Below are 16,656 nucleotides of genomic sequence, written 5' to 3'. Positions count from 1 at the left end.
TTCCTTCTTCTTTTTCCAGCTTTATGTGCTGAGCATGATGTCTTGTGGAATGGAATATCCCTTTGGTCGGCTGGGGTCAGCTGTCCTAGCTGTGTCCCCTCCCAACTTCTTGTGCACCCTCAGCCACCTTGCTGGTTGGGGTGGGGTGAGGAGCAGAAAAGTCCTTGACTCTGTGTCAGCCCTGCTCAGCAGTAATGAAAACATCCCTCTGTTATCAGCCCTGTTTTCAGCACAAATCCAAAACATGGCCCCATACTGGCTACTGTGAAGAACATTAACTCAATCCCAGCCAAAACCAGCACATTCATCCAGCCCTAGAAGGAGACGAAAAGACAATCGAGGTTAAGGCAATTTCATATTGCTCTGCCTCTGTCACAATGTTGCTATGTGACACTAGGCAAGTCAGACTTCAGAAGTGGTTAGTGTGTGTTCTTTTCTGGAAGCCTGGCAACAGACGCAAGCTGTTCTGCGGAAGTAGTTGGTGCTTATGAAGGTAATTCAGCTCAGTGGGAGCCGTGCTTCCAAAATGGGATGTGATGTTGCATTATAGTGTGTACTCTGCAGAATGAGATCCTCCATATCTCATATTGATACGTTGTTTCTTAAATGCTTTGACCTTAAGTTATTCTCTGCCATTGGAATGGATGAAATTATAACCCTTTTACTCAGCCAGTTAAAATAATTCTATAAATATTTGTAAAGCTCTTAGGAACTGTAGTGATGCATGCAGTAGATAGATTTGGGGAAATTAATAATCCTGTCTTTGGGGGAGGCTTGAGCAATATATTTGAATCCAGGTACCGATGTTAAAGTTAGAAACGAAACATTGAATTACTGCTGCTAAAGTGAGCAAGCAAAGACCCTAAACATTCAATGAGCTGGAAAAAGCTAGTATGTAATATGTCATTGAAGTCTATCTCGCAGTTCCTCTTCAGGTGGATGTCAGATGAAGGTTGCATCTATATTCTGGTATTACCTAACTTTGAAGAGTTTCATCTTGCAACAATAACAACAACTATTTTAATAGAGGGAATGTAGTTTTCTTGGTCCTTCAATACAATTTACCAAGTTATTTAAAAGCACACAAACAAACTATACTGAAAATTAGTTTTATCATACGGATAATACTGGCAAACGCAGATTGAGATATTAATTCCACTGCATGGGTATCTCATACAGAATAACTGATAGCAGTGGGTGGTTAGTATCCCATATGTTTCTGGCACTGGATGGGAAGGGATTCTTTCTTCACAGGTCTTCCCTGAAAAGAGGAATAACAAGACTCAGCAATGCTGCATGTGTTCTGCCACAGCTCAGGATAGAAGCGTACTCCAGGGAGAGCAGGCTTTTCTCCTCTTCTCCCTTCTGCTCTTCTTTTGCTGGTCCCTTTTAATCTTCTGTCGTCTTATTCTCCTCTTAGTCTGCCACTGTTTCCTTGCCTCAATTATCATTCCTCAAGCTTTGATCTTGGCCTCAGCTGAATTCTCATCATCTGCCCCCTTTCTGTTTTCTTTCTTAATGATTTACAATCTCCTCACCCGCACTATTCCCATTTCTTCTCTGACACAGTTCAAGTTCCCTTCACTGCTCCCATAATTTTGTCTTTCTGCAGGTTTCCCACTGCTGTTCCTCATCATTAGTGAGTCCAAGTTTCAGCCTGCATCCCCAGGTTTCTTATCAAATCTGAATTTTTGACTCCTGTCAATTGCTATTCTTGCTACCTTTGCTCTTTGTGAAATTGTTATTTTAAGTTACTAAGTGGCTTAAGCTGGTCTGGAGCATCGTTGGTGCCCTCTGGCAACATGGTTTGCATTTGGAAGCTCCTGTTGGAATCTGTGGCAGTTTCAACAGATAACCTCTAGCAAGTCTCGATTGAGCAAGTCAAAAAGAAGAATTTCAGATACTTTTGTTTTAAGAAAAAAATGTTATTTGGTGAAAATGTAGTACCATCATAGCTCTGTACCCCTGTGTATTTAGCACAGAGTAAACATAATACACATTAACTGTGACATTGTTTCCAGCAGACTGCAGACCAATTTCAGACAGCAGGAAAAAAATGTCTTATCACCTAGAATAAAAAAATAATTGTTCTGTGAATTAGAAGCTGTTTTGTTGCTTCCAATATGGATACATGCTGAGACTCAGTTAGTGAACCATTCTTCTCCTAATATACAATTACACATTAAAAGTAAATTAAGGACGACTCCTAACATACAAATATTGTCCTCGCATTAAAAAGAAGACGAAACATATGCTGGGTGCTTAAGATAATGATTCTTTAAACTTTTGTATTTCAGGTTCTTCCTTCAAATCAAGCTGTAGCAAAGGAGAAAAAACATTAGAATTCATCCCAATAAATCTTCATCTGCAAAGAATGCACGTGCACAGTCCTCGATTGAAAGGTGAAGTATATTCTGTGGAAAAATTCCCTAAATATGGCAAACCGTGCTTTGAAATACAATTAAACTTGCAACTGAGAGGTATGGTTTCCATTTTACCCCTTTTGAAGATGTAAATAGCTTAGTTTATATATCCAGTTTCTAGGATGAACATGCTTTCTGATGAGACCTAAAACCACAATAGAAGTGAAAAGTATGCTGTGTAGAGAGTTGAATCTTGGTCATTTTGAATTTTTCACTTAGTGGTAGGAGATTGGCAACAGTCTTGTTAAACTTTGTAGGTGGACACAAAGATGCTACAAATAAAAAGCATGGAAAGTAGTTGTATTACATTGGGGTTTGGGGTTTTTTTTTCTTAGTAAATTTGTGTGCAATTTCAGCTCATGTGGATTTGGAAGGATGCTGAGGAGAAAATAATATCACAAGAAATACAGTGATTTAAAGAAATTTCTGAGATTAGTTTCACTTTGCATGTATTTTGCCAGTCAATGAAGTTTGTACAGTATTAGTCATTGTAAGAGTCATGCAGTATGGCTTGATAGAGGTTTCTTGTATTACTAGGTCGTTGCTTGGTTTTTTGGTTTGCTTGGTGGCTGTTTAGTTTTTTTAAATAAAAACAAAACCTTCCAAATCCATTATTTAAAAATCTGGTTTGCTGTACAGGTTTAAAGTGCTTAATTTTTCACTTTGTTAATGGGCTCTAGAAACTTTCGGTGTGGCTATTTCCTGCCTTTGTTTTGTGTACGTATCGGGAAGCCGCCTGTCTTCCTGAAGGGTTTGATTTCATTCTCTCAGGCCTGTGCATCTGCTGCTAAACCCCAGGGTTTTGGGTTTTGATGTCATTTAGTATATTTCTAGAGCAACTGAGTGTGTACTGTCCGTAGAGGACCATACTTAAGTAAATCATGAGATCAAAGAAGTGATCAGCTTGCCTGTCCCCCACATTTCTCTACAAATTCTGAAACCTGCACCCAGACATAATACTGCTGAGATTGATCAGAGGTCCTGAGTCTGTGCTGAAACTTAGGAATCAGGTCCAAAGTTAAAGCTATGCAATGGATTTCTCTACCTGACCTTCTGAAGCCACAGGTTTTGGATGCTGACTGCTGATCTTAGAAAACTGAGGAGTGGTTAACTAAATTTCTTTTAAGTTCTTTTTTAAAATAAATTCCAGAGGCGTCGTGCTCATTTTGTTTCTATGACACCTCAAACAGATAAGTAAATGCAGAATACATGTTCACTGAAATGTATTGGTAACCTATGTGTGGTTAAAAATATTCTGTTGTAGCAGTGCAGAACAAATACTGTTGTGATTCATACTGACACACGGCGCAGTGTTCAGTAAGAGTCACGTCTTTCTAGGGCAACGGCTTAATTTTTTCATTGAGATCCACAATGTCAGTGTTATGTAAAAGCCAGTCTTACCTGTCTTGTTTCTAAGTTGATTGGGTTTTTTTCCCCACTGTGCCAACAGAGACAGTGATAGAGCACAATGTATTTCCTCCCAGAGATTGCTGGGATGAACTCACCAATGCGAGTTGCACGGTTCCATTAAGGACAGTGTTACTTGTAAACTTAATATATCTTGTTTCTTAGGAAGCCTTAATGAGCCAGCGCTGCTTGTGCCTAAATCAGCTTATTCAGTGCTAGCCTCTGCCATGTAAGCATTTGCTTAGTATTAAGTGCAAATATCTCACTGATTATGCTGAAAATACTGTGAACTTCTAATACCTTCTGGAAAGGGGGATAATTTTCTGTAATGCCGTCTGTGATTCTGTTTAGTACGGAATTCTGTTGCTGCTGCTTGCGTATAGTTTTAGCAGCATCCTTTACAGATAAAAGATTATATTGATACATACATATGAGCAAAGCATAGCGCAGTGAATAATTTGTTGATAAATTGAGATCTATTAAATTTGCTGTCACTGTAGAAACATGGAAATTACAGTCTGTAAGAGTTTTGCCTTAAAAATACACTCTGCATCTAAGCACATTGTAAAATGGTAAGTACAAGCAATAATTATGGGAGTCTTATTCTGTGTATTGCTGATGTTCAGCCACTTCCAAGTTGGGGAATGGAGACTTCTGATTGTTAGATACTGTATTGGTTCAATGTTTTGTTATTTCTTTTACTAAACAATGGTGCCTTCAAGTGTTTTAACAAGATGGGGGTTTATAGTGAGGGAATGACAACACAAATTTCAATTTAGCTGATGTTTTGAATTTATTTCACTAACTCAAAAGCATTTTTAGATTTATTATGACTACAGGTGGCCAGAACCTTAATTTTATGACTTTTGAAAAAAACCTCGCTGGGAACAGGGCACTGTATGTTTATTTGCTAAATAAAAAAGTGGAACAAAATATGCCACTTAATCACCCACAATTTTTATAGTACTTGAGTTTTGGTTTGCGTTGAATGAATTTTCTCCTTTCTCCTCCAAAACCACTTTGCTTGTGGCATATGGTTAAACTATAATTGAAAAGTGTAGAGAAAGAGATAAATGTTAAAATCATCTTCTAAATTTAGAACTTTGTTTAAATTATAAAAATCCCTCTTTTTTCTTTAGCTAATGTTCACTCCACTGACATGAGAATTAGGTAACACTGTTATTATTACACTTAAGTTTAGAGATTGCAAAATGTTAATAAAGAAGAAAACTTGTGTTAAAATCAGGGAATTTCTGCCTACACATATTTTTGGAAGACTGACACCTTCATTATGGGGAGCCCTTTTTATTTCTCTGTATGCAAAATGGGTTCCTCAGTATGTTTAGGAAATTCTGGTAGCACTGTAGTATATAAATATAACAAAAGTAATTGAAGATTGCTATTATATTTGCCTTTGGTTGAAGAAATGATTTCTCTATCTATTACATAGCTGCTGTCCCATCTGTTTAGTTTACTAAAATAAGTTTAATTTTATGAGCACTAAAGAGCTGTGTCTTGTATTAGATATATACACTTTGAACAGTTTGTAGTAATCACTAATGATTCTGGAGTAAGCAGTGCTTTGACATCAGGTTGCTCTTTCTCATCTCTTGCTTTGCTTGGCATATATCAAAGGGCACCTGGAATATAACCAGATGACTGACGGGGGGGGGAAAAAAAAAAAAAAAAAAAAAAAAAGAAAAGGAGAAAAGGAAAGAAGAAAGCCTGAAAAGATTCACAGAGGTGGTGATCAAACAAACTGATGAGCCAAAAAGCTGTCATTAACCCTTACACTGTCAGATACTTTGATATTTGGGAATGCAAGATAGTTTTTAATCCTATCTATCATGTGTGTACGTGGATATGTGCTTTTTTGTTCAACTTGTTAAATAACAGGTTTACTTTTACTTGAACTTTGATTCGGGTTGTTATTAGGTACTGACATGGAATAGAAAATACCTGTGTGTTTAACCTTCCAGTAGGAACAGCTTTGAGAAAAATACTCATTATGGGATAACTGCATCCTTATCCATTTGATAAACACTGCATTTTGCTCTGTTCATCATACTACAGAAGTTAAATTTATATGTTGCTGTAGCTTTGCTTTTGTCCCTGTTCATACATTAAATGTGCTTGTATTAAATAAATTTGGTGGACTGAAGGGATTTTTATTTTGCTTCTGGCCAGTGTGAGACACTGACTGCCTCCAGTGAAGGCAAGCAGTTTGCTTTAAATTTGAGATTGAGCTGTGCTTGACATGATGATCCCACAGCTCTTTAAATTGGCCTGATAAAACTTAGGTTTATGGACCTTCTGCTGTGTCACTGTGGTTGTCACCACATTGCACAAGTTTTGTGTTCTATTCGGGAAGGAGCGATGAGCAGGCAGTTTATATTTCTGCACGGTGAAGGAATTTTTGGGTTTGGGCGAGTGTGTAACTGGTGTTAGTGTTTCACTTGTATAAGTAAGAGGTGAGTTTGTCTGCAAGTCAGAATAACTACTATGAAACGATGATTGATTTTAAAGCTCAATTTCCTTGCACTCTGATCTTTTGCATTTTTTCTTTCAAATTCTGAAGTAATTATTGGAGGAAGGGTTGAGGTTTGTTTTTTTTTAACATCTGTTAATTAATAATAGTGGGGGGCTATGCCAACAATATGACACAGCCCCTAGAACTCTGCTGCATTTTAAGCTTTGTCTCCGCTGTAGAGAGTTGCCAGCAGTAGTCTGTTCTTGACATGGATGATGGTTCTGAGTTACTGGAGCGTTCCTGTGCCAGTGCGCTTATGCTGACACTGCATGTCCTTCATAAAGAGCTGCTCTGATGTGTAAATGGAGCCCATCACAAGGCATTCCTCCCGAGTCTTGAAGCACTTTCCAGTGTACTATGCTCTGGAAAGTGGGAGTGAGATGGCCCTGTGCCCATCACCAGGATTGTAGACATTTTTTTTTATTTTTTTTTTGCCATCCTCACTCTCCCATGTTGGCTTGCATGGGGTGGGTGCTCAGCTGTAATGTGTGTGTTTGTGTCTCAAACAGCTGCTCCTTGACCATGCTAAGAGGAGGCCACAGGCCGAATGAAAGCTTCTTTCTGGGTAAATCCTCCCCAAAGTAGCTATAAGCAGGTTCACTGTTTTTTTAACAGAGTCAAAAAAATCACCAGGCTTTCGTCTTTTACATGTAGTTTCACGAGTTATCTGTAAACATAGAACCTATTATCTAGTTAACCTGATGGGTTCATCTCTTATTTTGGTTTCAAGCCACCGTTGTTTTAAACAATAGAACTACTTATTGTCAAGTATCGATGGAGCTCTAATAGCCTGAGATTATGTATTATGGATAAATCTCCAGGAAGACCTGAAAGAATGGGCTATTTAAGAATCCTGAAGCTCACCTGAGGCTAATGAAATTATGTCACTTCTCCTTTTAAGTGGAAATTGAAGAGTCACCAATTCATTAGAGTTCAAATCAATTTGAGCGAATATGCTTTGAGATTCAGCTCTGGAAGTAAAACATAGCTCATTAACTGCAAATGATTTGTACAGTGTTCTTGCTTTTAGGGATATTTGTCATCAGAATGCAAGAAAAGTTCTATTTTAGGGGAGGATTAGATTTTCATTTACATGGAAAGCTTCCTTGATGAATAAAATAGTTCACAAAAAAACATCCTCCAATGTTTCCTTTAGAAATTCATTTTAAGAATCAGGCATTCTGACCTGTATTTTTATAACTCCAGTGAGCTTGGGCACAAAACAGGTACTGCTTAATGCAAATGTAAGTTTAAACTTTGAAGGAATAATTATTGTGGTTTGGAATGTAATTAAATCTTCATCTCTGAACTGACAATCAAGCACAGGCACAAAATGAGAGGCTGTTTTTAAAAAAAGGTGTTTCATCTCCAGTTCTGTAAGCATACATCTATAGAAAAGGTTCATCACATATGTCACAAGGCATAAGGTACAAACAGAGAGTAACAAGTTTGTCTCAGCAAAAAATTCAATAGTATAGTTTATTTGCCATTCTGGTAGCTTTTCAAGTGAAAACAAATGTCTTGCTCTATCTTTATAAGCATATGTAAAAAGTAAGTGTATGTCATAGACCAGAGCTCTTCAATGTAGCATTAAACAGGTAATTATAGCTGAAAGTGGAAGCTAAACAAATTCAAACTAGAAAAGAAGTGGAAAATTTTACTAGTCAGATTGATTAATCATTGGAGCAGCTTCTCTGGGAATGCAGTGAATTCATTGTCACTTGAAGTCTCTAAATCAAGATCAGATGAGGTTTTGGGGGGATTTTCTTTGTTGGGTGGGGGGTTTTTTTGGTTTTTTTAAAGAGAGATGCATTCACTCAACAGAAGACATAAGCTTGATGCAGGAAACATTAGCTGTAATTTTGTAGCCTGTATTATTCAGGCAGTCAGACTATTCTATCATAATGGTCTCTTTTGACTCTAAAATGCATGAATCTGTGCATCTCAACATGACTAAGAGTTAAATAATGGAAGGGGTAATAAAGTGAAATACACAAAGGGCCAATTTACTTGGCAGCTTTGTAAACTGCAGAGCTAGAATATTGTTCTACGCTGTGGCATATAATTTAGATGTAGCAATAAATCAGGTAAACTTTCTAAGGTGTGCAGGTGGCTGTATGGAAAGATTGATTAGCTCTTGGGCCTCCTTGAGAGACAGATTCTCGATTATTCCTTGGAAATAATACAGAGGATTTGCTGTCCTCATGTCTTTTAGAGTAGATATCATACTGTTACCATACCTTGGGCATAGGCATGTGTAAATCTCTGTGCTTGTCTGTTCTTCTTCCAGATGCTTATGATGTCATCACTGTGGGAGCCCCAGCAGCCCATTTCCAAGGATTTAAGAATGGTGGTCTCCGAAAACTGCTGAGTAAATTTGAGGCAGAAAGACGAAAGTAGGTATTTTTGTAAGTAGCTAGGGAAATATCATTAAAGTTGCATTAAAATGTTATGAGTAATATTTTCTCACTGAGTAACAAAACAATTTAACCTCCTATGCTAAATGCATGGAAGATTAAAATCTAGTAGGACTGGACAAGGGTGCATTCATAAAAATAGTTCCTTTATCTTCCCTGCTTTGCTGGGCTGCAACATTGAAGCACAGTTGACTTTTAGTGTCAAGACTTATTTTGAACACAAAATTATGACTTTTTCTTCCCATGTTTAAGGAAGCTTGAGGAATATCAGTGCTTCAAAGCACGCTGTTCGGAATGAGATATCTCTTCGGTAATTCTTGTGCTAAGTGGAAAGTAGCTATAGACAATTTTTCAATAAAGAAACAGTAGCTTAAGGTAGCATCTTCATTTCTGGCAGCCCTGGGCATATGTGAACAAAGAAGTATTTTTAGCATGCCTGTGAAGTAAATAAGAAACTATTCTTTTTCTTATTCTTCAGAAAGCCAAAATGAGACTAAGCAAAGATAAAGGCCTTAACTAGGGTTTCAGTTTATTGCCATACCCAAATGCTTTGTTAACCACTGAACATGTACAGAAGTGTTAGTTGCATGTTTTTCTAACTAAGAATTGGATGTATTTGTGTTTGTTGCTATGGCTGTTAAGTTTTGAAAAGCCACAGCTGTCACTGGCAGCACCCATAGTTGTGATTGCTCAACACTTGGACTAACTGTGCCAACCCCATGCAATCGGTGGCGCAGCATTCAAAAGGGATTGCAGGAAGAACTGTATGGTACCGTACGTATACTAATCTAAATCATCACAACGCTCCATAGAAAATGAATTCCACTATATTCAATGCTCAAAAAAGTTTCATGGGTATAGTATCATAAAGAATAAAAGAAGAAACAATGAAAATCTACTGTTGACTTCTAGGTTGACTAGAAGTTGGCATGAATGCTAAAACAAAAAAAAAAAAACAACCCAGCAGACATACTTGTTTTGAAAACCGTATTATTATTTTTTTCTGTTTGCACTTCATGACATAAAAACCCTATTAAATCTTCTAAAAATCTTTCATTTCCCTGGCCACCTCTGGTGACAAAACTTGGCAATGAAACAGGAATATCATTGATCACATGAGACCCATGAATGGGTTTGTGTTAACAGTAGGTACCTATTCTGCTGTCAGCAGGCTGGTGTAGGCACCCTTGTCCCCATGATATGGAGGCCTGTGAAGTACATGCTTCCTGATAAAGAAATTGTCTAAAGACATTTCTTGAAGTATTTGCTATTTAACTATCTGATTAATATAGTTGCAATGGTACTTTGTGGGTTTTTTCTATATTTCATAAGAACAAATTAAAGTCATAAGTGATATCAAGAAAGAACTTTGCAGTCCTAGTTCTCAGTGTTCAGCTTTCAGAAGATGAACCGTTTCTCACTTGCATGGTCCTGCAGCTTATCCACACTGGCAGAATATGATTTCCCAAAATGGAGGATAGATGTGAGGCAAACTTGAAATTATTATCTGTTCATTGGAGAAAAAAGGGGAAATGCCATATAGGGAAGAGACCTAGTCTTCCTTGAATTCTTCCTGGGAGAGCACATGCTGCAGTATCTCATAGGAATGAATAGACAATGCCCTTGTTTTTTAGCTGCCCGTAACAAGGGGAGAGAAGCTGATGGGCTAGACTCCTTTCTTTGGATCTCATCCAATGTTACATGTCAGAAGGCAAGGATGGCAAAGGGCAGTCAGTGCAGCACAGCCTCTTCTCGTATTCATTCAGCCTTATTTCACTGACTCAAACATTCAGACCTCTAAGTTGATAGAGCATTATGTTCAGGAGCACTGGGTAAGGCTTTGTGCAGGTTTTCTCAAGGCATTTCATACCTATTTCAAGTAGCTTACACATCACTTTATACTTGCCCTGCTTCTCAGACTTTTCTACATCCCTCAGAAGCACCTGTGTTTTGGTGACTTTCAAGGACAGGGTACTGGACCTTTACTCTGATAGTGCAGTTTTCTTTGTGTTTCTTTGTTCCCCTGGAAGAGCAAAAGTCTGTCTTTAGGATGATGTAACTAGGGTAACTGCTACTATCCTGTCAGACTCCTCCTAAAAAAAGAGCCTGAGTCAGGCTAACGAACTTAAGTTTGAGCACTGAAAACAAGGGAACGCAATTTTTAGCGAATCACTTACCAGACCTGAAGAAATGGTTGCGAAGTGTATGAATTCCCATGAAGTATAAAGGAGGAAACCTCCAAAATTCATCTTCCCTTCTATCTTTGAGGGCAGCTCAGAGAAAACTCCACGATTCTTTTTTTCTTCAACTAGAAGAATTTGTATGAGTCAAAAAACAGGAGAAAGCAAGCTCTGAATATGATCTCACTTATTTGAATATTCAAGAGTGGGTCTACTTTAAATAGATACATGAAAGTATCATTCTCATTCTTACCACGGAGAAATTTCTTTCACCGCAGCAATGACAACTTTATTTTGTATGCACCTGTTTGTTTAACTGCATGAGGATGCTTTGAGGACACATAGCATTTCCAGGGGCAGCTTTTACAATTTAAATTTTCTGGTTTACAATGGGAGCAGCTTTTCTGAAGTTTCGGTTGAAGGAAGAAGTGACACCTTGAGATATCAGTCAGAATATAAAATGAACAGAAAAAAAAATGCAGATTTAGCAGCCATTTCCTCTAGGCTAACTGAGCTGAAGACGTGGGAAGAGATTATTTCTCAAGCCAATCCCAGTAGCTTTCAAGACACTGTTAGTGCACATGACAGAATGCCTTGCATGCCTTTGACCTTCAGGCTGATTATTAGAACAGCTTATTGAAATATTCAACAGTGTCAGCATATCACAAAATATTCCTTGCTCAAACCTATACTTGTGGAATTAACAGACAAGAGGAACTGTTAACTGATAGCAAGGTTATATCCCACTTTGTGGGAGCATAATTGCATTTGCAGTTGCCAAACCAAAACAAGAGTGAAACGTATGTTTCATGAAAGTTTATCAAACAGAAGGATGTGGAAAATATGTCTATTAAGATAGGTCTGGCATATTTTCTATTACATAGAATATGTATTTTTGTGCAGATGAGAGGGGAGGTATTGAATAATAATATTTGTTTAAAAATGCAGTATTTTTGCAATTCTTCTCTCATTTGTTACCACCAAGCAAGTCATATTAAAAGAAAAAAAAAAAAAAAGGTAAATTTCTAAAAATATGGTCTCAAATAAGAGGGAGAACAGTTTTTCTTTCAGGTGAAAAACAAGACCTAGTGGTATGTGATCTTAAGCCAGGTTCATTGCTTTATAACAGTCTGTACTGTTCTTTATCTGCAACAGAGAGACCAATAAAAGGCTTTACCACTACAAACATCAGGCATGTCTCTAATATGCTTAGTCTTCTGTTGGCCTGCTAGTATAGATTACTCCTCCTTCCAGCAAACAGAAGGGTTTGTCTTCTTATTGGTCTGGATGGCACAGCAAATTATTGCTTTTAGAGCTCAGTTGTGCAGGAATGTTTAAGGCAGATATTCTGTAAGTGATATGTATATAATGCCTCACTGCTTGAAATGTTCATAAATCACTTTCAAGGTACACCAAGGATTTGTTTTCTTATTTAAAATCTAATTTGATGATATGTGCTTTAGCCAAAACACATAGAGTTATGATTACAAGATTTTTAATGACCCAGTACTAACCATCAGGAAAAACAGAAGTGTCTCACAAGCTGCATTAGGTGCTGTGATTCACTATGGTTTTGTACACCATTTCTAGCAAATTCTTTAGAAATGTTCCTGCTTTAAAATAGCACAAGCTTAAAGCTGGAATAGCACTGAAAAAGATTTTCTGTTGATTTTTTTTTTTTTTTAAGCCATAATAATTTAATTTTGGTTTGAACTATCTAAAAGTACCCTTTTTTGTTTGTTAAAGCCTAGATTTTTGGTCAAGGTGTGAAGTATGCTCCTTCACTAACATACTCATTACCAGAGATTTTATTAATGCTGAGATCTTCAGGGTTCCTATTACCTGAGTTTCATAACCTTCAACCCATTTCCATTCTCTGAGAAACCTGAAATGGTACTGTTTCACAGAAAATTCCAGAGATTTTGAAATAATAATGATTTGTGTTTGATCTAATTGTAATCTTTATTCTCAGAGGGAAACCACAGCCTGTCACGCATAGCACTTTTCACAGAGACTTTATTCTTTGCTCACTTTTGCCCTTTTTGCCTGTGTGTATATATCTGTGTGTGTGAGACAGAGATTAGACTTCATGGACGTGAACTTTTTTTTTGCTGACCATAAGAACAATGTATTAAGGTTATTGGAAGTTTTGCTGAGACACTGCCAAAGTTTGTGCTATTCATTGAGGTATAAAAACCTCATTGCAGTATTCTCCAGCTGCTAGGCTCTCTGGACAGAGTTGCCTGGAGCATTTCCTTAAGCAGGCGTAAAAGAAAGGGGACTGGGGCTGGGAAAAGAAGGGAAGGAGGAGTCTAGGGAGCTTTGCATGCCAAGGCTAGAAAAGACCATAAGTTTTGGCGAGCAAGAAGGTGTTCCATGTACATGGACTCTTGGAGTGGCTGGAGGAGAGTGGATCCATGACTTCACCATCCTTTCTTGTAACACACGCTTCAGCAGGCTGCCAGGAAAAGGCTCCATGTAAGGCACCATTTAGCCTTGTGTTGAGGCACAATCCCTTTTTTTCTTCTGGTGAGAACCATGCTCGGTTACCCTGCATAAGATTCTCCCCTATGTTAAAGGCTACTTGCATCTTTCCACCAATGTAAAGATACTCTGAACTTAATTTGAAGAACTGTGGAAACCTTTTCCTAGGCGTTCAACCTTCCTGGAGGGAGCCTTCCTAGGAAGATTCACTATGAGGTTCACCTATGCCACTCTGGCATCTGTCCTGCTTAGGTCTCTAGAAGGCTGATGAAGGGCATCTTGACCTTTATTTTCACTGAAACTTGTGTCCCATTACCAGTTGAAGGCATTGATGTAGAGTTATTCCAAGGGTCAGTTAGGAATGAAGAGGAAATAGAAGGGCAGCAAGAGAAGCTCTGTGCATACAGCCTTAGCCATTGCTTCAAGATGAGGATTCATGGACATTTGGGCTTCATAAGACAGACAGGACTAATAATTTCATTTTCTTCTGTATTCAGAGTTAGAATTTCCAAGTTTGCAAGGGAATCTTAAGGAAATAAAAAAAAGAAAATTCAAGCTTCTGAACTCTTAGGCCTGTTTTCAAAACCTCATCATGGTTTAGTTTTATTTCCTAAGGCAATGAATTGTCCTGTTTTGGGTTTTTTTTATGTAATCAATTTATTTTTGATCATAACTTCCCACTTTAGACAGAATACATGCGATGCATAAATAAGTCACTGAGTTGGCATCTTCAGTAATGTACATAAGCTCGAGGTTATCTGTGGTTAGATGTTCTTGCTGTGTATGCTTTGACTGTATTCTTAATGTTAATGTCTGCGGTTTTGACCGTGAAAAATGCAAGGTCAAATGTTCATTGTTGAAAGAATTTAACCCAGTCCCAGATGGTGACAATTTAACTCAGTCACACAAATTACTCGGTTAACAGCAGGAGTGGAGTTACTTGGAGTGTCATTAAAAATTAGACATTTAGCATATTGCAGTATTTATTCTCAGGCAAAAACTTTGTTAATTTGGAGTTAAAATTGCAGATGTAGTCAATGTAATCGTTATTCAAATTATGTGAAAATGTCATTAAAGCAATTTTAAAACTGAAATGACCACTGACAGTCATGTGTACATACTTAATGATGGTGCTAATACATGGAAGTGATTAAGTGTGATTATATGCTTAGTGAAACTTTGAAACTTAACCCAGAAGACATTATTATAGACTTTTTCCAAAAGGTACATGACTAATAATATATTTTACATATCAAAGGTAGATTTTCATAGGACTGCTGATTTCCCGCACTGGACCTACCCATGTGGCCTTTGCCCTAGTGCAAAAGTTTCTTCATATTGTAATTCCCTTCATCTAGTTTCTACAGTAGGACACCTGTAAAAAGTTTCTCTGTATGCTCTGTTGGCAGCTGCTTCTTTTAAGTAATACTACTTATATACCATAGCTATATACAGCAGCAAGCTCTGAAAATAGTTATTTATAAGGAAACTAACCTCACTTAATTGGAAGTAGTAATGTCTTTTCGGGAACGGTAAGGCCACAGAAAATCTCAGACTAATCTTAGATGCAACAGTGTTGAGACACAAGAGTTAGAAACTTAAGATACTCCCAAACGTGTTGTTTCTGAAAAATAATCACTCACTCACTTGAGTGGAGAGGGGAAGTTGTTCTCAAATTCTGAAAGAAACTGAATATTTGTAGTCATCTCATGTTCTCTGGGGTTCAGGAAATGTTAAAATTAGCCAATGAGGCCTGATAGGACATTTCATTCTGAAGAGAGAGTCATTTTCTCTTCACTGTTTCCATTATTTGAAAGCTATGATTGATTTTATTAGAATGAGAACTACCCACAGGTTTGGTATCTCTCTTCCCTCTTTCTTTTCTTAGAGCATTGTCTGTAGCTTTTCTGCTGCAATAGTCACTGAAGCTTAGAGCTGTGGCAGATCAGTGAAAATGATCTGGGAATTAAAGGCTGAGGGGAATCCCGGAAAGGAGTATGTGCGTGGTGAGCTTGATAACAGTGTTAGCCAGATTGCGCCTGCAAAAAGGCTGTTTGATAAAGGGAGGGAGAAGCCTGAAGGGGAATTAGAGATTATTCAGCGCTGTGAAGTATCAAGACTTTTAAGACTATGTCTTCACTACGATTAACATAGGCTATTACTCTTTGTCCCTGCCCTGTCTACTGAGTCTGACAGCTTGAGAGTTGCAGTGAATGTAGAGATAGATCTAACTTTGGAAGTTCATTTCACTAGCGGCGTTGCCACCTTGAAGGCAGAGCTGTGGCCATTTCCTCATATCTCAGAGGGACAGGGATTTTTTTGCCCGGTTGATTAGGAGAGACAGTTTATACAATTCGTTTTGTTGAAATATTCAGAATTCTGACTCAGCAGTCTAGCAACTCATGTAGTGGACTGTGAATTGGAGAAGCATAGTAATTTTGGTGTGGCTGGTAGCATGACTGATCATAGCAAAGCTTTGCTGACTCCGATGCCGTTCATCCTGACAGCCTCACAAAGAATTGTATCTAAAAATGGAGACACTGGTGAAAGACAGAAAAAATAGGATGGGGTGTTGTGGAATTTTGGACTGTAACTCAGCAAAGTATCTAAGCAAGAGGCTTAATTTTAAGACTGCTTGCATCTGTTCTTATTTGCCAAAAGACTTAAGCTTTTTAAGTTTTATGGAAGTGACTTCATTTGGACTTCTGAATGTGCATTGTGTATGTCCTTTATTGAATTAAATTTAATTTCTAATTTGTTGAAAACAGAGGAGAAAATGGGATGGTAGAAGACACAAAGGGGAAACGGGAGTGAAGAGATCTGGAAAAAGACTGAAATGAAAAGCAGCATGTGAAGTTCAAATGATTGCAGGAGTGTCAAAATTCAGGTCTTGATATGTGAAATTAAGAAAGAAATTAGATGAATGGGGAAAGGGTGGAAGAGACTGAAGCATGTATGATGAAAAGACACAAGAGGAAGGAAGGGAGATGCATACAGAAGCAAGTGAGGAGTAGCATGTACATTGCTCTAGCATTGATAATGTTCCAGGAGTTGCTTGGTTATGGGGTTTTTTTGTGTTAACGTTACAGGTTAATAGGAAACTGCAAAATATTTTGGTTAGTTTCTCTGGAAGACTGAAGCAGGTCTTTATAAAGGGAAGGATTACATACAAGAGTTTTAGGTGGGGACATGTATGCTATAGTGGAGAACCAGTA

General features: G+C 37.8%; 1 protein-coding gene across 1 annotated transcript in view; it reads left to right on the top strand.

The window, feature by feature from the left end:
- INPP4B (inositol polyphosphate-4-phosphatase type II B) overlaps positions 1-16,656 on the top strand; it is a 213,434-nt gene that overhangs the window by 117,560 nt on the left and 79,218 nt on the right. Inside the window, 2 exon segments of the mRNA XM_035899207.1 lie at positions 2,298-2,402; positions 8,651-8,756. Coding sequence (XP_035755100.1) covers positions 2,298-2,402; positions 8,651-8,756 — 211 coding nt within the window.

Source organism: Egretta garzetta, unplaced genomic scaffold, assembly GCF_000687185.1.
Source record: "Egretta garzetta isolate BGI_Z169 unplaced genomic scaffold, ASM68718v1 scaffold258, whole genome shotgun sequence".
Classification (NCBI taxonomy): domain Eukaryota; kingdom Metazoa; phylum Chordata; class Aves; order Pelecaniformes; family Ardeidae; genus Egretta; species Egretta garzetta.
The sequence above is the reverse complement of the archived record's forward strand: the minus strand, read 5'-3'. Positions and strand labels throughout refer to the sequence as shown.